Source organism: Lagenorhynchus albirostris, chromosome 5 (assembly GCF_949774975.1).
Source record: "Lagenorhynchus albirostris chromosome 5, mLagAlb1.1, whole genome shotgun sequence".
Taxonomy (NCBI): Eukaryota; Metazoa; Chordata; class Mammalia; order Artiodactyla; family Delphinidae; genus Lagenorhynchus; species Lagenorhynchus albirostris.
The window spans coordinates 17,801,068-17,822,870 of record NC_083099.1 but is presented as its reverse complement, the minus strand read 5'-3'; the positions used below and the strand labels follow the sequence as shown (position 1 = coordinate 17,822,870).

The 21,803-nt window shown below is 42.3% G+C and overlaps 1 protein-coding gene across 2 annotated transcripts in view; it reads right to left on the bottom strand.

Annotated features, from left to right (window-relative positions):
* WWTR1 (WW domain containing transcription regulator 1) overlaps positions 1 to 21,803 on the bottom strand; it is a 132,198-nt gene that overhangs the window by 50,587 nt on the left and 59,808 nt on the right. For both annotated transcript variants that reach the window (XM_060149643.1, XM_060149644.1), the window contains exon 3: positions 2,382 to 2,518. In XM_060149643.1, the coding sequence (XP_060005626.1) occupies positions 2,382 to 2,518 (137 nt within the window). The remainder of the gene's footprint in view (positions 1 to 2,381; positions 2,519 to 21,803) is intronic.

Below are 21,803 nucleotides of genomic sequence, written 5' to 3'. Positions count from 1 at the left end.
CCAGTCTTTGGAGCTTACTTTGCATTCCCCGTTATATTTCCAAACTTGGGACACATCTGTGATTCTCGAGAGGCTAGCAACGCATTTTGTAATGGGCAAATATTCAAATATTATTGGAAAAACCCCAAAATGTGTGTCTTGAGAAATTTACTGCCCCGATTTATTAGAAATCTGGAAAAAGGTATTTTATTCAGCCACAGGTAAACTTGTTTCAGACATTCAGATTACAATTTCTTTAGATAAACTTTACCAGCAATTGGGCTTTTAGTGCGTGGGGGGATGGGGGGAGGGTAGACTCACATGTGCCTTCAGTATTAAGCTTTTAGCATTCAAAGTCCTTCTAATTTAGTCCACTTCCTAATCGTTGTGCAATTTTGTAAAATTAAGGAAAGTACATGAAACAGCACAAACAAGGATCTTCACTCCAATACTGGGTGCACTAACAACACACTAAACCCAAATACCCATCAGATGGAGGCTAGTTAAATAATTATAGCATATCAACATGTTGGACTACTCGGCAATTTAAAAAAAAAAATGAGGCTGCTTTGCGTATACGGATATAGAAGTAGAAGAAAAGCAAGGTGCAGGATGGGAGGGAGACACAAGAGGGAGGGCATATGGGGATATATGTATACATATAACTGATTCACTTTGTTATACAGCAGAAACTAACACAACATTGTAAAGCAATTATACTCCAATAAAGATGTTAATAAATAAATAAATATATTATGAGCAAAAAACAAAAAAAGGCAAGGTGCAGAACAGTGGGTATAACGTGCTAGCAATTTATGTGAAGAAACATACACATAACTGGAAACACTGATTGACTCCAGGCAACATACAAGGGACTGAGGCATGGGTATCAGAGGAAGACTTACTTTTTGAACACCCCTTTGAAAAACGTGTTTGAATTTTTTTAACCAGGTCCATGAAAGATCCTTTCCAATTATAATAGATTATAAAGTTAACATTAATAATTTAATAATCAGCTTTTAGAACTTTTAATAAAAATTAAATGGCTAAAGAAACCCTAGTCTAATGCTACCTAAAAATTAAATAAATTAATAAAAATTAAATGGCTAAAGAAACTAGTCTAATGCTACCTGATTTGTGGTTTCCTTGCTACACTCGCATCTGCTTTCTACTTGACCTCTTATGTACTGGGGACAAGTGACTCACTGCTCGTAGAAGCAGTGGCACCATTTTCCTTGATCTACCCTTTAGATACGAAACACAACAGAGGTTGTTCTGAGTCGTTTGCTTTTTGTATATATTTTACATCTGCAAGCTTTAAAATGGTAGATCCAGACTTCCTGGAAGAAGGGACAATATATTTACTTGAATATACTGACTCAGGTCTCCTCGAGTCCATACTCACCATGGCTAAGCCACAGTTATAAAGGAAGGGTGTCCAGGAAACTGCTTCCATTTTTATCCTGTTCATTCCTGAAAATCCAACAGGAGATTCTTTTCATTCTCTAAAATTCTGTTCTGTGTATAAAGCAGTATCTGGATATCTGATCTTAAATGGAAACATTACCTGAAAACAGCACCATCTTTTTAAAAATTGGCCCTCTTATTTTTAGCCTTTGGGGGTGGGAGAGGATGACTAACAAAAGCTGACTGGTTCTGCTGCAGGAGTGAATTCATTCACATCTGATTCTCTCCAGTGGGCAGAATTGTATTTCTTCTGAAGTAAAGGCAATTAGCAGAAACGAATCTCAAGTTTAAAATCACACTTATTCAAAATGAAGTGAAATGTGAGCCGTCCTATCCTAGGGCAGGTGTGGGGAGAAGCCACCCGCAGATTATGTAAGGGTTGAATGCATTCCCCAACCTCAGTTCCAACTCTGGCTCTACTAGCCCACAAGCTCGGACTTGGGAAAGTTTCTGCATCTATAAAATGGGAATACTGTCACTTCTTGTAGGGTTTTTGTGAGGATTGAATGAGATAAGGCAAGAAAACACCTAGTCTGGTGTTAATCACACATTGTTGGGGGGCGGGGCTGAGCAAAGAGATTTGAGGCCAGAACTGTACACTCTGGCAGTCTTCAGGGACCAAATTCACAGAAAGGGGCCCTTCTTGCCTTGGTCTGGATGAAGACAGGACGCCTAAGTGAGTTTTCAAAGAACTTCACTAAATACAACTGGAGGGGATGCTGGAGCTGTAGTGTAAACCCTGGTAGCAGTGTCATGAACTGTGTAGCCAAGAGGCCAAGAAAAGAAGGCAAGGGCAGTGAAAGGGTAATGCAGCCAAGAGGGAGGAGAAGATACTATCTGGGCGTGTGAGTAGGCACTGAGGCAACCAGAGCTGCTTCTGAGCTCTCGAGGCCCTCGGTCGAATGCTTGTTTATCCAGCTCCGGTCAAAGCTTACCGAGATTCGGCTGAGACACGGCCATGGACCTCTGGGGCGCTGGTGTGGAAGTGGCAGCTGGGTGGAGGTTCATATGATTCAGGGGCTGATTCATCGCCTTCCTAGGGTCTTGCCATGTGGTGATTTTTTCTATGTGACTAAAAGAAGGAAAACAATTATCTTTTTCATTGTTAGCGTTATCAATGTCATCATCACCAGTAACAACACAACAGTTAAACGATGCTGGCTCTTCTTGCCCTAGGACCTGCTTATACGAGGTTGACACATTGTTTGTTTTCAGCCAAGGTCAGGCTTGCCCACTTACCCTCCATCCAAGTTGGGCCACGTTGGGGATTTTGCAGGGGACTCTCTGAACATAAGTCCATGACTTAGCTGACCAGCTGCCCCTAGGTGCAAACACCCTCTTAAGGATTTTCTGCCTTACCAGGGATGGACAAGCCCCAGCGTTCCTCCCCACGGTCCAAGGAGCCTATGTTCTCCAATGCCCTGTGCTCACTGCCATTCAAGCACTGCGATACCACAGTGCAAACTCCTCTCCCAAAGCCGGACCTTGCGCTCCTGCCCGTCTGCCCTCCCACACTCTCCCAGCTCATATAATTGACATAATGAGGATGCCTCCACCTGTCCTCAGCCAAAGACAGGGCCCTTGAAACCAAACTCATAAACATCACATTGCCGAGCTCTTACAAAGGGTAAGACACTGTGAGGTCCACATAGGTAATACATAAACCCTCAAGAAGTTTATGTTCTACCATGCAAGATACCAACTGTGTAGCTGGAGGACAGGGCAGCAGGAAATAAGGCCAGATTATGGAGAAACCCAGATGCGGAGGCATAAAGGTTTCTGAGGGAGGAGACGCGATTGGACTTTTGGTCATATACAACTTCCAGGGTGTGTTATTACAACTTAATCTCAGAGAAACGAGCATGACATCAGCTTCTACCCAGAGTTTCTGATGTGTCTGTAGAAAGATGGATGGGGGACTTCCCTGGTGGTCCAGTGGTTACGACTCTGCGCTTCCACCGCAGGGGGCATGGGTTCGATCCCTGGTCGGGGAACTAAGATCCCACATGCCTCGCGGTGTAACCAAAAAGAAAAAAAAAAAAAAAAAAAGATGGGTGGGACATCTAGCTTTGCCTGCCTCCCTCCAGACCACATCTTAAGTCACTTCTGGTGCCTTAAAGACCCTGTGCCACTCCATAAACTCTTTTTTGAGAGTTCATTACATTTTTCTTTTAAAGATAAGCATATTCATTTGGTGCCACAATTCTTGTTTTATGAACTGTATCAGAGATCTTTCTGTATTTATCAAGGACAACGAACTTTGATAGCAGAAGCTGAACGTCAGCCCTTTGTTCCAAGCCTTGTAACTAGGTTGTCTCTCCCAAACCAAAGGGCAATGTCAACCCCACACACTATAGACCTTTCTGGATCCACGTGAAAAGGAGAGAGCTTGCTCCTTTCAAACACACCTTGCTTTTGAATAACAATGGCTTCCTTTGAATCCTCAGCTTAGGAAACCACTATTAGTATCATTAGGCTAAATCCTAAATCAGTGCTATCTCCTACACTGGAGTTGTATTTATCTTTTAGTTTGCTTCTGTTTCCTCACATCTGAATACTGCCACGGCTAAAATTCTTCTTCAGATTTCTTCATCCCAGACTGGAAGTCATTGCCATGGGGAGCTCATTCATTGCCTTGAGTGAAAACTTGGATGTTTTCCCAAGAAGGCCTTTAAAATGAGTATGATTAAAAAAAAAAAAGTCAGCTTCCATAAAGGAGGCAAAACTGTTAACTGTTGAGTTTCATACTATAGGAGCCATCGGTGGGCTTTAAAAAATAATCAAAAATAAACTGGGAGGAATAAAAATTAAAAACCAAGACGATTTTGTTAAGAAAAACACAAATGGGGCGGGGGGTGGGTAGGGGGCTGAACTACAGAGATGAAAGTCAATTACCTAAGCCTAAAGGAAGAAACAACGGTCTTAGTTACACCTTCAAGCTTAATAATTGTAATTCTGTTCAAAGCTTGCATAAAATCCTTTGTCAACTTTTGGTCCTGTGAAGACTCATAGCCAGCCTCAGGGGGTCTGTCACAGGCCTTCCAAGTGAGGAAACAATTGATGAGGATTTCAAAATTAAGCTCCCTTTAGCAAAGTAATGAGTTAAGAAACCCTTTGACTAACTATTCCTTCAGGACTCTTACTACTAAAACATGTTTTCCCAAGGTAGGCACGTCCTACAGAAATACTTTCCACTGTGGTACCAGGAGGGGAAGTATCCTTCTCCCTTTCGTGAGCCTTTCTTAGCACCTCTGGTACCATGGATATGGACACTGTGGTAGAAGCAGCATGCGCGCAGCCCCGGTGAGACGCAGTGACATACACCGTACAGTGGAAGACATTTAAGGACGCTGCTGTGTACAGACACTCAGCTATCTGTCAGTGGTCGGAACTATACAGGAACCCGAATGATGCATTCCCAAATGCCAGTCCCCCACCCTCCCCTCCCATTCTGAACAAGTGGGCTGGGATTCCCAAATCTGGGGAGAGCAGAAAGGCCCGCACCCAAAGTGGTAGAGGAGCCCAGCTTGCCTGAGGACTGCCACCACGGCTGGCCAGCCTCCATCCCCTGGGACAGAGGTGAGGGCTTCCTGGGGGAACACTCTGGCCCTCATTCCGATAGATCCGACCCCAAAGATGCACAACTCAGCTGCGGCTTCAAGCCCCAGAACTCCCCCAGGACCGTGGGAGTCTCCGCAGCCCACCCTTCAAACTCCACACCCAGCCAACGCTTTTAAAGGAGTTTTGTTCCCAGCGGATTTGTTAATTAAAAGTGTCACTCACTGTATTCCCCAAAGACTTGAGTACAAGAGGGAGCCTTTCATACGTGAGCAGTTCTCATTGCTCTGAAACAACTCTGAGAAGAAAAGCACTCCAACTCCCAGCCTCTGCACATCCATCGACCCCACGGCAGCTTTGCTCTAAACCTCAGTTTATGTGATGTCCAGGGCGGCTCCTGGTCTGAATGCCAACAGCAAGGGCACTGCTCACAAGAACTTAATCCACTGCTCATGGTTTGATTTGAAAACTAAATTCTCTTATTGTTCAAATCACTTAGCTCCCCTCACCCCATTCCCAAACGTAGAACCACCCGCTATTCCATACTGCTGTCTCATCTCTGCTCCTTCTCTGAGCTACTGAGTCACTTCCTTTCCTGTATTTCTCAGTGCAGCCTTACTGTTTGCCAGGACCCACAGTTTAGCTAGATTAATCCCCACTTCCCTACTACTCCCACCTCTCCCTGATGTCACTCCCTTAAAGAGTCCACTTCAAGAAAATGTCTAAGGGAAAAAAGAAAAAAAAAATCGATAGGGCTTCCCTGGTGGCGCAGTGGTTGAGGGTCCGCCTGCCGATGCAGGTGACATGGGTTCGTGCCCCAGTCTGGGAGGATCCCACATGCCGTGGAGCGGCTGGGCCCGTGAGCCATGGCCGCTCAGCCTGCACGTCTGAAGCCTGTGCTCCACAACGGGAGAGGCCACAACAGTGAGAGGCCCGCGTACCGCGCAAAAAAAAAAAAAATATATATATATATATCTTCAAGGGTTTCACATGGAGGCCTGGGGTGGTGTGCAGTGGAAATGGCACCTGAAAGAAAGATAATCAGGCCCCCTCTTCCTTTGGGGGCCCCTTTGACCACTACTTCCCATGCTGCCTTTCTTCACAGTCTCATAAAGGACAAACCTCCAACCACATCAGGGTCTGTGATGTCCAGGTCGGCAAAGAGCCTCAGCTCTGAGGACCTGCATTTTGCCCAGGGGCAACAAAGGTCAGCATTTCTCTGAGAAGATATTTGGCTGGAAATGGTAGCTTATGGAAAGCTGTGCTGTGTTAAATAATTTTTCCTTCTAGAATTAATGTGTTCTTCAATAAAGACACAAGTTGAGAAAGTCATTTTATGTATTAGGAAAATTCTATGTTGGGGGTTAGATTGTCATGGAAATCAGTGGGGAGGGGCAGCATTACCACCCTCTCCTATCGGCCTGGCCCCTCCCATCGGCCTCCAGGGGATTGTTAATTTAGCTCCTTATTTCCTCCCTTCCAGCCCCCTGCATGACCTTTCACCTTGATGAGGGCAATGGCCTCCAGGCTTCTCCTCCAGTCTCTCAGGTTTTCCTCTTGCCCTCCATCCCTTCCCCACCCTCCCTATCTGACAATCCCTTCTTTAACCCACCTCCAGACTCATCCCAAGGACAGCTGGGATCCAAGTCACCCCTGGATCCTTAGTCTCCCCTGGCCATTGACAGCCTACTGGGAGACAACATGAGGCACTATGGCCTCTGGAAAGACCACAGGCTTGGAGTCACACACACCTGAGTTTTCATGTAGCTCTGACCCTGTGTGACCTACGTGGACAAGCCATTTAACCCATCCTAGTCTCAGCACCCATATCCGTGAGACGGGTAAAAAAGCCAACAAATGCTCCGGTTCCTCCTTGCAAGGGTGAAAAAGGTCTGCTCTGGGAAACCTGTAACCGCCAAAGTCACCTGCCAATGTCATGCCCAGTTCACTGGGCTTCCCCTGCTCACTTCCTCAGCAAATAAATCCCCAGAAGACAGCTCCAGCCTCCAGCCCAAGGCTGGCAACCTTTGGTTCAAGTTTATTCAACAAGTGTGGATTGTGTATCTATTGTGCACGTGCACTTGGTAGGCATAAAAATGAAAAGCATTTTGTAAATATAAAATCCTGACTGGCAGCAGAACCATGAAAGGCAAAGATAAAATCTTATCTGTAAAAATAGAATCCACCGACTTCTTATAGCCCAGGAAAAGGCCTGGTGTTTTTGGACGAATTTACCCTCCAGTTCATGACCTATTACACTAACTTTATGGAAGGAAGCCACACAACAAAGACTTTCTGAAATAGAGAAGGCCTATGCAATCCATTTTGTATTGCTGGAAGCATACAGAGATATAAAAATAGGAATGATTATAAGTGCTTAATTTTGAAAGAATTTAGAGTTCGTAGCAACATAATAAGCTGCTTGCTCATTTCTATGGGCAAAGATTTCATTTCCAAATATAAGTGTTTGGCCTTTTTCCTCCTTCGCCTCTCCTAATATATTAGAGTTTCACATTAGTTAGTGTCAGAAATTACTTAGGGCTCCCTACATTCAACAGAGCTATTAGGGCAGGACTTAGAAGCAGCGTCTTCTTTTCTACCACCCAGGCCCAGCTAGGTGGTTAAAGAGAACCACACCAAAGAGATGGGAATTTAAAGGCGACCTGGGGTCATAAAACCAAGGCTGACTGGCTCAAAACTCAGTTCACACTCAGCGCTGCTTGGCTTCATCCCCTGGCCAATCCCTGTTTCTCTTTAACCTCTCCCCTCATTCTTTCTTGTTTGGGGGGTGTTAATATTTCTCTTCCAATGGAACATAAGCTCTTTCGATGATAGATAGGACCCTAGGGGTGGAGCAAGGTGTCCTGCACATTGCAGGCACTTGAAAAACAATACTCCTGCAACCCCCCATAATATTCACAAGACCAATCAAGGGCAAAAGTAAATCATCTTACTTTTAAAAATCAGACATTAAAATTTTTTTTGACTTACCAGGCCAATTCACCACCCTCTTAATGTTCTAACAAAAGTATATATACACTGAAGATCATGTGCTTAAAAACTGCTAACTGAAATAGCTTTGCAGCTTGCTCGTTGTGAACCAGTTCAATTAAACTCATCAGTGTTAAAAATGAAAACTGACACAGATTTGCATGAGGTTGATAATTTCCCAGACAGGGCTTGCCAAGTAAACTGGAACCACTGTCAGCAGACAACAAATATTATGCCAATGTTTAAGCCTATACCAGATGGCAAGAAGAGTTGCCCAAGACTCACATTAAAGTTTTGAAAATCTTCCGCAATTAGAATTAAAATACAAACACTAAAAGCTGGTTTACTTTTATATTGTATTTCAGGGATAAATGCTGCCTGTGTTTCAATCACATTAAACATGTAGGCAGTGTGTTCTGATTTAAATTTCAAGACCTAGGAAATGACACATCACATCTTACTCATACCTTGCATTCCTCTGAGTGGCGCCTTTTGTTGCACTTTGGTTTTTGCCAGTGATACTTAGCTCTTCCGACTGACACCAGAGGTGGGTCTTAACCACAAGAACAAAGACAGCTGGAATACACACTTACTAATTCTCCCAGGCCCAGAGGCACACTCTTTCTTAGTTCCTCTGCTGTCACCAAACCCAGAGAGAAGTGGGAGCTGATCACAGTGCGAGCCCCACGGCAGTGGTAGCTCAAAGCCCACGTTTAAACTGGCATCCCGATCTGATTAGTAGCCATCAGTAAATTGTTCCCCTCTGTTTAACCCTATCAGCCCAGCTGGTTCACGGGAATTTGTCTTCTGTATATACTGACAATTGGAAATAAAGTGCTGGCTCTCCACCTGACTGAACAGATCCGTAGCTAATGTTTTATTTTCTTTCTAAAGCCACCAGTCTCCCTCCCAAGTTGCCATCCTTCCTATTGTCACCCCAATTGATGATTCTTTGTCCCAAAGCAGCTTTCACAGCACTACAATTGGTTGCAATTCTTACTCTGTTCTGCCCAAATCTTAAACATCACCACCTCTTGCTAGCCCGATTCCTAAGAAGAGAAGATACAAAGAGGTAAAAAGTCAGGCTGCAAATGTACCTAGCGGACACATCCATTAGCAAAACATTCATATCATTCACAGATTAAGTCCGAAAGCTATAAAAACTGACTCTCTCATGTCGTACAATAAAGGTGACTGTTCACACAACAAAAGTGTGTTGGCTGAGAAAGTTCATCCTTTGAAACCACGAGTAATTTATAGTTAAAAGGTTCCGGTCAGATTTTCACTTCGGCAGCTCATCAGACATAGCTGCAGTCTGTGACACAGGACTAATAACTCATATATAAGTAGGGAATTTTTTAGGATCCTCTAATAAAAGATGATACCAGACCAGAAGCATTATTTTGGTGCACGCTTCTGGTCTCTACCATTCACTTGCCAATTCAAAAAATGTCAGAGTTCTCTGGAATTCCGAATGAATGGCGGGGATTGTATTTTTAACTACCAGGCTCTAATCCTCGACTTCCATCCCAGCAGTGCCAAGAAGTCTCTACGTGTTTAAATTAGCAGCAGTAGGAGCCGCAGCAGCGTGAAAGGTCGGCGGGCACTTCCGCCGCGGCCAGCTGTGGGCATCTATCTACGTGAATCCTATCCACAGAGGATCACCAGCTTTTCTGCAAATTCATTCCTGAACCTGCTCGGCCTGGGCAGAAGCTGAGTCAGGCAGAGCTGCTGTCAGCCCCGAAGTGCAGAGTGAGCCCACGTGAGGCTGTAATATACGTAGTTCCTTCTTGCAGGGGTTTATTTACCAGCGTTTTGTCCCTGGGGCGGGAAAGTAGGGGACACTATGAATACACCACTTTTGGAGAAAGCCTCTTTGGGAAGCGGGTGACTCATGGACACAGCCCCAAGGTGTGACTCACTGACCTCGCCTCGCAGGTTGAGCTATTGTGTGAGGCACCCCGTCATCCCCGCGGAGGTCTCCAACGCCACCCGACCGGGGCAAAGCTGACTTGGTCTCTGCAAACTGGGCCAGCTCTTGCTTCACCTCATTTTTCCTATTCCCAAAAAAAGCAAAAAGAAAAAGGACTGCGTTTCTGTTCGCTTGTTTGCCTTTGGCCAAGCACCCGATTAAAGAACTTTGGCTGTATTGCAATTGTATTATCAACACTTAGCCTATTTTTTCGCTTTTCGTATCAGGATCAATAATGATATTAAAAGATTTATAAATCACGTTGTTTCTTGTGTTGAAACCAAACAACAATGTAAGCCACTCTTTATTATTTTATTATTTCCAGGCATCAAGTATAAAATATGTACTTGGTACCTCTTTTCCCACTTTTTCCTTTTTCACAAACAAAAATACGGGATGGGAATGAGGAGAAGTGAAGAAAAGATGAGGTTCCTAGTGAATAGAGAATTCTAGAATTATCAAAGGAAGTGAAAGGCACTCATCCGTTCATTCAGTTCGTTCAACAAGATGCATTTACAGTGGCACTGCATCTTCCATGAGGATTCAGTTCCAAAATCAGTTTTGGCAAATGCGGAGTGTGGTGAAAATTACCCCTGAATATCCTTTAAATGGCCCATAATGTACAGTCTGCTAAGCTTTGTGTATATTATAAGGTCTTTCAATAAGCCCAACACAGATGGATCCTTCCAGAGTTAGGACATGGTACTGTTTCTACAGCCCAGCTCCAGATGAAGTGATGCTGTCCCCAGATACCTATGTTGGGATTTGGTAGGTATGGAGAGTTGAATTCATGCCACTTAAGTAGGCATATGGTCCTGAATGCCTGCAGTGTCCTTTCCTCTGGGATGGACGGAACAGAAGATGATCTAGCGTGGGCCCTAGGAGCTGTCAATCAGGTGGCTAGTGGCAACGAAATAAAGGGTGGTGTGGAGGTTAACAGAGCACAGCCCCTATTATTATTGTTACTATAAATGGTCCAGAGCCTGACATTCTGTCTTGATAGCTGCATGTTAGATACGCTCCCCATATCAGCTGCATCTGACATCTGGGAAGCAGCTTTAATCTCGCGATCAGTATTTTAAAGCATTTTTTTTAAACCACCGAGCTACTTTAAGTGCTCAAATACTTTGAAAGTTGTTTTTCCAGGCTTTCTGTGCCCAACACGTGTTTCAACGTGTTGTTTTTCCAGTTGTTCTTAAATGGGACATTGACACACAGCTTCTTCTAATGGGGCCAAATGAACTAAATGTCACTTGCCCAAAGAAACAGGGCAAAACCTCCTAAAAACCAAAAATTCTTTTGGGTTAGTCTAGTTTCTCCTCTATTCATGTGGGGAGAGTCAATCCCTTTTTGTTGGTTTTTTTTTTTTTAATTCTGGGAAAGGGATGAGCCACCCTGTGCTCTGGGTGTCAGTCACTTTCTGCACATGTTTGAAAGACAAGACACGTGGAACTAGAGAAAAGACTGGCATGAACCCCAACCCCAGTCTGGAGAAAGGCTGGAGGTGCTTTTCACAGCCCGCATCTCATTTCGCAAGAAACGATTTGGAGGATGGAAGACAAAAGAAGGGGAGTTGAGTTAGGCTTCCCAGGCAGGGAGGGGAGAGGGACATTGGAGGCCTTGCAGATAATCACCGGGCAACACTGCTCATGTTTCCTGTAAACTCAGCCCATAATGTCTCTTTACATGTATTTCTTGGCATGTCTGGTTGAAAGCATCACCCAAATGAGGCAGTACTGCAGTAGCTTTGAACTTTGCCTCTGCAATTAACCAGTTAAGAGACCACTGAAACTTTACTTAGCATCTCCAAGCCTCAGTTTCCTCCACTGTAAAACAGGCATAAGAACATCCTTTCATGAGGTTGTTTTGAATATTTCATCCAATAACAAAAGTGAAACACCCACTTGTGAGTGCCAGACACACATGACACTCTATAAATATTAATTCTTCTTCTTTCTCTCATGAAAATGTATCCCAACTTTTTACAAAGATCTGAGGAATTCAAATGCAAAAAAAATCTGCAAACACCCTAGGGTACAATGAACCCAAGAAAATGGGGGAAAATAAGAGTGGACATCCATTCACTGAAAAACCTACAGATTTATTTGATTTCACATAGAGTAGCTAGTTAATAATTGATCTAGAGACAAAAACATTCTCAAAACACAAAAGAACTAGCAAACCACCAGCCTCAGTGGCTCCTTCACCACCACCCCTCCTCCCACCCTGCATTCTAATAATAACAACTCTCAGATCCCGTGTAAGAAAAGGCCAAAGCTGAGATTCCTCTAGTGCCCTCATTGGGCACTTTTAGCAGTGATGAGCATCCCATGTCAGCACAAGATTTTCAGCCTCATGTATAAAGTAGAAAGGATTTCAGCTTCAAGTGAAAAGCAAAAGACTGAATACTAGAAAAAGAGTATCTAATGGCTTTCCATCCTTCCTAACAGAAATGTTCAAGAAGTTTTACACTAATTTAGTTTTTTCAATCACTTACAGGGTGACAAGAGTTCACCCCCATAGCGCACCCCAAAAGGTAGGGGTACAGATTAGGTACAGAAACGCAAGAAGACTTGAAGTTTCTGGGACTCAACAAAATGGAAAAACAAATTTAGCCTAAAAAGTACTATAGTTTTATACAAAGCATGTTAATGCAAACTTCAAAGAGAGTTAATGTTAATGTTAATCAAAAATATACTACAGCTTTAATCTTTTGTATTTAACAAAGAACAGAAATATGGATCTGTTTCCATTTTTTATGACTTATTTCCCCATCTAAACCCCACTGTTCTTCACTAAAGTGGCTGGTATTAATTCTCATATTAAAAAACATCTATTTCTGTGTATGTAATTTTTATTTTGATAAGACTTTAAACTTACAGGAAACTTGTAAGAATATACAAGGTACTGTCACCTACTGATTCACCAACTATCATATTTTTTTCAAAGAAAGATGGGGGAAAAAAGGCTAAGATACCTGAATAACCAAATTAAGAAACAGAGTGACACCAAGTTTGTTAATATCTAAACAAAAGCAATAAAAATTTGGCAATAATGATGACCCTTAATATCCTTTCACAGAAGGAGAAAACAGACCCCACCCAAGAGGAGGAAACCCCAAGCAGAAGATTCCTTTATTTTTGGAGCTACTGATGGCCATGCCACAGTGTGACAGAAATCAAACATCTATATATCTGAACAGACGTGGGCTGAATAGCTTCTTCACTGTGCCTTTTTACTTAACTGGCAGGGAAATTTTTCAGACTGGGAGGGAGCCACCTTACTTGGGTTCGTTTATTAATTCAATCTCCAAATAAGTTTTCTTAGAAGTGGAGGAAACATGTGTGAACAGCGTTTGAATTCTCAGCCAAATGTCCTTCTAATATCTGGAAGGAATGCTCTACTTGTACAGACATCAATTTTGAAGAAAAAACTGTAAATATATCAACACCCGCCACATCAACCCTCTGAAGAATGTGTGATTTAAACAAAAGAAAGAACACAGCTTCAGGAAAATAGCTTTAAAAATGCTCATCCAAGAACCCACAGCCTCACTGAGGGTCACTCTTGCATATTACTGAGTTTAACTCGGTAACCCCTTTCTGGAGAGTAGTTTGTCAGCACATTACAAAACGTTTAAAAAGCTTTGAACCAGAAACTCCACTTCCACGAAGCTTATACCAAGGACACAGTTAGAGAGATATGGCAGAGATGGCCAGCTGCTTCTGAATATCTGCTCTCCCTCTCTTCTGGGTGCTAGGTGTGGCCAAGAGACTAAGTTCTAGACACTAAACAGAGTGCTGTGTGAAATTCTGGGGAAGTTCTTTAAATGGAAGGGATACACAAGCTTTTCTGCTTTTCACCCTTCTTTCTTCCAGCTTGGAATGTGGACGTGATGGCCAGAGCTACAGCAGCCCTCTTAAATCATGAGGAATGAAAGCCACTCATTAAGAAAAACAAAGTAGAAAAAGACAAGTACCTGTGCAGCCATCACATCAGCCCTTGATCGCCTTACCTTAACATTAGAGATAAATAAATAATCTCATTTCACATCCCTGTTAATCATAAACATAATTCCAAACCAATACAACAAGTATGCAAAATGTATGTGCAGGGATGTCCATTGCAGTTTTGTTTATATCTTAAATGTGTCAAATGGTTAAATAAATTATGGTTCAGCTAGACCATGGAAGACTGAACAGACATTATAAATGACACAGATCTATATTTGTTAAACTGGAAAGATGTTCACAATATATTGCTAAGTGAACATGATCCTATTTTGGTTAATATACATACATATGAATAAGGGGAAAGTAGGTTTCATTCATATCTTTAGATTTGTTGATACTTCCTCCATTTTGTACAATAAGCATTATTTCTCAATCAGAAAAAAGGAGAGAAAGAATGAGAAAAGCTATCCTCCCCCACTCCAAGTAAACTCACTTCCTGCTTAAAAAATCATGTTGCATTCCACTTTTGAACCTAAAACTGCTAATTACAGCCTCCGAGAATAATTCCACAGCTAGAGTGTAGGATTGAACATCTGTGAGTCCCTCAACTTTGAGCTGGAAAAGGCACCACCATAATACCCCTCTGAGTGCTTAGCCTAAAGGTGCTGTGAACCACGGAGAGGCACAAGGGGGCCGGGGGGTGGGGGGAGCAGTAGAAGGAAGGGATAAAGAGGATCAAGGGAAATTCTATAATTAAGCAATATTTCACGGCTGCCTCTGGCAGCTGTTTGAGCAAGGTGGGGGGACGCTGAACGAGGCGTCAACAGACGGAGCAGCTCTGTCCTCGGACAGATCAAGCGGGGCCTGTCATCCCGAGCACTGTCTACACTTCACGGGACAATCTGGGGCATCTTATATCCAGCACCTGTCAGCTTTGGAGACGCCCAGCTGCGGTGCTGTTACTCCTGTCATCTGCCTAATCCAGAAGGGAGAGGCATTTACTGTCTCTCAAAAGATGAGGTTGAAACTATCTTTGATTCTTCTTATGAAAGAGAATGCATGCCTCATGTCACTGTGTTTGTTTTCTTCTCATCCCTCCTGACTTTTTTCTTTTCTTATTAAAGGAATAAACCTACCCTTGCAGCTGTATTTTTCATTTTTTAACCCCACGTTAATTATATAGTCGCTCCAAATAAGGGTTTAAATTTAGTCTGATGACCAACCACAGGGCTCTTTCTCCTCCCGCTCTGAGGCACATCCTGCCTGCAGCCCTGCTACGCAGTTCCCACTGACTTGTAGAGGAACTCTGTGTAAAGAATGAAGCAGGATAAAGATCGGAATAATGGTCAGAGGAAATGGTATGGAATATTTTCTCTACAGGATGCGTTTAGATTTTTCCTTCCCATGAGACTGTTTTTTAAAGGGTGTTGAAATTGAAGGAGACTTTAAATAAGCTTTCAAGTTCTCAGTAGTTCCAATATTGTATTGAGTATGCAAGACCCACAGCAGATAATCAAAAACTACTCATGGAATAAACGACTAAGAAAAGGAAGGAAGGAAGGAAGGAAAGCATTTAATGAGTTTTCTTTAACAAATCATTTTGCTTCTCACTGTCTGTATCAAATGAATCTTACACATATCTTATATAGCCTTACGTATCAAGTGCTCAAAAAACTCAGCCAGGAAAATGTGTTCTTTACTGGTCCCTGGGAGGACATGAAATCTAGAGGATGCTGCGACATCCTCTAAAACAAATGAAATCACTATCAGTTCATTCTTGTTTGATTCAGCAAAGTGGTCAACTGAACCACCACCAAGTGCCACCCACCATGGCTCCTGAAAGTGCACCGCCTTGGGCATATAGCAGACACTTAATAAATAAATGCTTTTTGTTGTTGTTGTTATTTGGCCGTGCTACGTGGCTTGTGGGATCTCAGCTCCCCAGCCAGGGATTGAACCTGGGCTACAGCAGTGAAAGCGCCGAATCCTAACCAGTAGACCACTAGGGAACTCCCAATAAATAAATGTTTGTCAAATGAATGAATAAGTGAACAAACGAATGAATGATGTGGTACTAATATTTATTAATAATGACAGTCATGATAATAATGATTCATTATTAGTCATACATCATAATATTCACAATAATGATGGCAATAATAATGTCTGAGAGCAACAGTTGGCATGTATATAGCATTTTATAGCTTCAAAAATTATCTTAATTTGGGCTTCCCTGGTGGCGCAGTGGTTGAGAGCCTGCCTGCCGATGCAGGGGACGCGGGTTCATGCCCCGGTCCGGGAAGATCCCACATGCCGCGGAGCGGCTGGGCCCATGAGCCATGGCCGCTGGGCCCGTGCGTCCGGAGCCTGTGCTCCGCAACGGGAGAGGCCACAGCAGTGAGAGGCCCGCGTACCGCAAAAAAAAAAAAAAAAAATTATCTTAATTTGATCCTCACACAGCAGATTTACTAACTTCCATTTTTAAGATCCAGAAACTGAGTTGGGAAAAGTTAAATGGCTTAAAAAATTTCCTGAGGTTCTATGTGACCCAGCAGAGAGCACAATCTTGCTCTCAGAGTCGCATCTGGGGCTTTTTCCCATGACATGTTACTGCCTTGTGAACCCAAAGAGGCTGACGCAAATAACCTGGACCCTTAGGAAGGAAGGAAAAGAGGGTATGGACTGGTGCTGCTGATAGCCTGACTCAGTCCTGGAACAACAGCCCCCTACAAGCTCAGTCCTTCGGAGGAAAGGACCCCACAAAATAGATACCCCACCCCGCCCCCATCTTGCTTCAGTAACACACCACCATCCCTCCTCATCCCTCCTGAAGCCCTTGAGACATGGAGTGTGTATACTTGCCTGCAAGGTTGACCTTTTAACTGGCCTGTTTTTTTTTCTTTTTCTCTTTTTTTGCGGTACGCGGGCCTCTCACCGTTGCGGCCTCTACCGTTGCGGAGCACAGGCTCCGGACGCGCAGGCTCAGCGGCCATGGCTCACGGGCCCAGCCGCTCTGCGGCACGTGGGGTCTTCCCGGACCGGGGCACGAACCCGCGTCCCCTGCATCAGCAGGCGGACTCTCAACCGCTGGGCCACTAGGGAAGCCCTAACTGGCCTGGTTTTAATCAGGCCCATCCTGTCAAGAAAAGGGACTCCCGTGACAGTAAAACAAATTAGCTCCATGTGATCCTGTAGCTGGTGCTAGGGAGGAAGGAGAGGAAGAAATACAAGTACTACTTCAGAAATGTAAACCAAACACAAAGCCAGACTCCCTGCTATCACTTAAAAGGAAGAGGTAAAAGGACTCTGAAGATGGATTTGGAGACGCAAAGGTAGCAACCGAGCATGCCTGCCTTAAGTAGGGCTCCAAACCAGAGCTGGGGCTGTTAAAGGTCCCGCGTCCCGTAAAGTTTGTTCCTTCAGAAACTCTGACAAGAACAGCTTCAGCCTGATTTGTCTTTGGTCTTCATTAATGTCGAGTACTAGGGAAAATATTCAAATAGGGTTGATGTTCCATAAATGTGTTCATTCTATAATACTTTAGGTTACTGGCTTTTATAATTGACTATAACTATAATTACTTAAGTGAAATTCAACATGTAGATGAATCTTTCCTACTTAATCATTTTATGGGGAGAAAAAGAAATATTGGAGATAATTCTCATTTTCCTAAGCTACTCCCTTTTAGCTCTTCATAATCTTTTACATTTTTAACATTTACACAAAGTACATTTTTGTAATGTGCTCTGAAATGAAAATATTAGAAGAAACAGCCCAGAACTATGAGGATTTGCGTTCATTTTAAATGACTTTTTGAGAAAAGGTTCAAGTTTGCATAGTCAGACACATAATAAATATGATTTTAATACAAAGTGCAGGAATATGTACACATGTTATCATATGTTGTCTAACGTGAGAAAAGGAACGTCTATTATTGCACGGAAATGAAATCAGGAGGAAAATGACAGAAACACGACTTTACATGACTATCTAGATAAACTATCTGTATTTTCTTATTTTGCTCCAAAATTTTCCTTGAACAAATTTTTGTCAACATGTTCCTACAAAAAGAGGTTAAGATAAGCCCGGCAATCGAGCTTTGGTCTGGAAAATTGCCGTAATCCTGATAACAACTATTTTGACAAAAAGATGAAAATGAAAGTGTGCCCTAAGGTGCGGGCATGGGGGGGGGCGGGGCGGTAATTAATACTAAGTCACTGTGAGGTAATTAGGGGGAAAGACACTTCTGAGTCTGCCAACAGCATCACTGCGTGGGTGGACCTCATCTGACATTTCAACCTAAAATCAACTTCTCAGGTGACAAAAGCTTTGGGGCTCAGTCACACTGGTTGTGAGGAGAGGCAGTTATGGGCAGGGTACCCTCAAGTACGTTCTATGGGATATTAGCCCTAGAAGATAATCCCCCAAGATTGCACCCAAAAAGGTTTTGTTATGAAGTTAGTTTGGGAAACACTGAATGTTATATTTCCCCCCTAAAATTTATACAATATATATGCATTATTATAAAAGGCTCTGTGTTTAAATTAGCTTACCTAACATTTCTCTAATTTATTTTAGGTGTAATCTTTTTTTCACTTTATTAATATGCTGTAGAATACATTTTAGGAATTAGAATACACCATTTGTGGTACTTATGCCAAGCATAGCTTCAGATTAAATCCAGCAGCATAGTCTGAACACACAATATACTTCAGATATTATAGCAATATTTTTATTGCTGTAGTAATATTTTTCTTGTTGGCTACCAACTGACCAGAACTAAAAAACTATAGGCAGTTCCCATCCAGAGTCGGTGGGCAAATGTGGGCGTGATGCTATGAAGCCATGATTCCAAAGCATCCTAATGACAGAGTTTATTCAAAGCAGAGTTCATGTAGATTAGAGAGAGAGAGATAGAGAGAGGCATATATAAGCATGTGTGTGTGTGTGTGTGTGTGTGTGTTTAAAAAAGTGAACTGAACTGTTTGTACCCAGAAGCTTTTTTTTTTTTTAAACATCTTTATTGGAGTATAATTGCTTTACAATGGTAGCACCCAGAAGCTTTTAACCTTCTTCCTTACTTTAACATCGGGAGCCTGTAAGTATCTGTCTATTCTTAGTGTGCTTTCAAAATGCAGCTTCCCTTGGCTGGGGTCACAGCTGCTGCAAAGCACTCTGGGTGGCTCCTCTCCATCCCCTTGAAACAACTGGTGGGAACCCAGCACTAGGCCATCAACCCAGCTGTTCAATCTCACTTTCTAACTTTAGCAAGTCACTTCAGAACTAATGTCACTAGGGCATGCCACATTGAAAACCACACCAGAGAAGGTAGATTCTTCCCCCCCGCCCCCCAGAAAAAAATCCAGGCACACAGATCAGTCACACTCAGGTACCTACAGCAATACTACCCAGATGCAAATATAGGACCCACCTGACCTGATTGATGTGGGTCATCTAAGAAGGCTTCACTGGACACCTCTCTACCCAGTTCAGCCCATTAGAAGGATACCTGTTAGCAGCTGCAGAGCCCAACAGCCTAGAAGTCCGTGAAAACGAACCTTGGGTCAAGATACTCGTACATACACTGTGCTATCGGCTTTCCTACTAGAATGCAGGATGCATGCCTTTCCACATTGTTAATGTACCATAAAATTGTCATGAAAACCTCATAATGTAATTACTTGCATTTAATTGATTATACATGCCCCCAGCCTTGTTTTCTTTCTTTTTTTAACTGCATGCTCATTGTAATGACTTGTCCCAAAGCCAAGTGATTTCAGAATTATTTGACTGTTTATTATCCTTTGAGAGTTACTAATTAAAATACTTTCCTCCAGTGAAAAGAGTTGCTCTTTTCCTGAATTCGCTTCGGGATGCTCACCCCTGAGGAGAACTCCAGGAATGCCTTGCTAAGCTCCCCTGTAACTGACGGCCTCCATTGTTAACATATGCGCGGGCTTAAAAAACATTAAGCGACTTACACAAATGGAAACAAAATGCCCTTTGAGTTCTATTGATAACTTAACCTTTAGCGTTTTGGATTAAATCCCTTTTCTCGGGAAAGCAGGGGGAGCCACTGAATGAAACCATTATGTAACACATTGTTGTGGGAATTATTTTGTGTGAAAATATATACAGTATATCATCTAAAATGTCTTTGATTGACGGTGGGTTTTCATAATTCCTAACTACAATATACATATCTTTTATTGCTTCTCTAATTTGTGCTCCCTTTTTTAGGGAAATAGAAGTAATTTTGAGCAGGCAAATGATCCCATGACACCAGACATAGTGGAAACCCTGGAGAATGTGGGGGTCTAGAAGGGGTAGATGGGGTACTTATTGGAGCTGGGAAGGTCCTGTTTCTTGAAAGCTGCTTAGGTGGGTGTGTCCAATTTGTGAAAATTCATCAAGCAACATACTTAAGATTTGTCTACTTTTCTACAAAAATTATAGTTCATTTTTAAAGTAATTAAGAGAAGTTATTTCAATTTTTTAATTATTTCAGTATTAAAAGTAATTTCTATAAAAGAAAAAGGATGTAGTTGCCATCTAGCAGAAACACAAGCATTACCCTAAAGTGTTTACAAGGAACAGAATTAAGACTGGTCTCTTTTTCTACTTTGTTTTAAAAAATGATGCACAGGGATTCCCTGGTGGCACAGTAGATAAGAATCTGCCTGCCAATGCAGGGGACACGGGTTTGAGCCCTGGTCTGGGAAGATCCCACATGCCGTGGAGCAACTAAGCCCGTGCGCCACAATTACTGAGCCCACATGCCACAACTACTGAACCCTGCGCGCCTAGAGCCCGTGCTCTGCAATAAGAGAAGCCACCGCAATAAGCCCACGTACTGCAACGAAGAGTAGCCCCCGCTCGCTGCAACTAGAGAAAGCCCACGCACAGCAACAAAGACCCAACGCAGCCAAAAATAAAATAAATTAATTAAATAAATTTTAAAAAAATGATGCACAATATATGCTTTGACAAATCGATGTTAAAAAAAATCTGAGACAATTGGGAAAGTCTGAATATGCACTGGATATTAAGTGATATTAAGAAAGTACTGTTTGTATCTTGATGTCATGCAATAAGAAATTCACAGAATGACATATGTTGTATTTTTGTCAAAATGTTTGACCTAATTTAATCATAAGAAACGCATGTGGAATATTGGTCTAAAATGTTTTTTTTTTTAAAGTTAATGTTTGGAAAAAGAAACAAAATGGTAAGAGAGGGGCACATTTCTGAATCAAAACAGGGGCATAAAACTAAATGCAATATGTGAACACATACACACACACACACACACACACACACACACACACGGCTGCTAAAGATATTTTACAACTGGGAGAATAAGGCCTGTATATTAAGTTACATTATTTAACTAAGGCTAATTTTTTTAGGTAATCATGGTATTTGTTATCATGGTATTTGTGTAAAAGTATGTTTTTTAGGTAATCATGGTATTTGTGTAAAAGGATGTTCTTAGGAGCTGCGTGCTGAAGTATGCAGCGGTGAAATCGCATGTTGCCTGTAACTTGCTTTCAAATAGTTTCGTGAAAGAAGAAAAGAATACACACAGAGAGACGTGGTGAAACGTTAAGAATTGCTGAATCCAAACCAAGGAAGAATACGCTCTTCTTCAGTACCTCTTTGGGTTTGAAAATATTCAAAAATTTTTTTTAAAATCATTGTTAATTTTGTTACGTCTGTAAATGGGAATTTCGTTATGTAGGAAAATGTCTTTAATTTTTAGAGATAACTATTCAAGTATTTAGGGTTAAAATACCATATCTATTATTTGCTTGAAAATATTATACTTTCATTAAAAAATATGAAACAAATATGGCAAATGTTAACCATTCTTAAATCTAGGT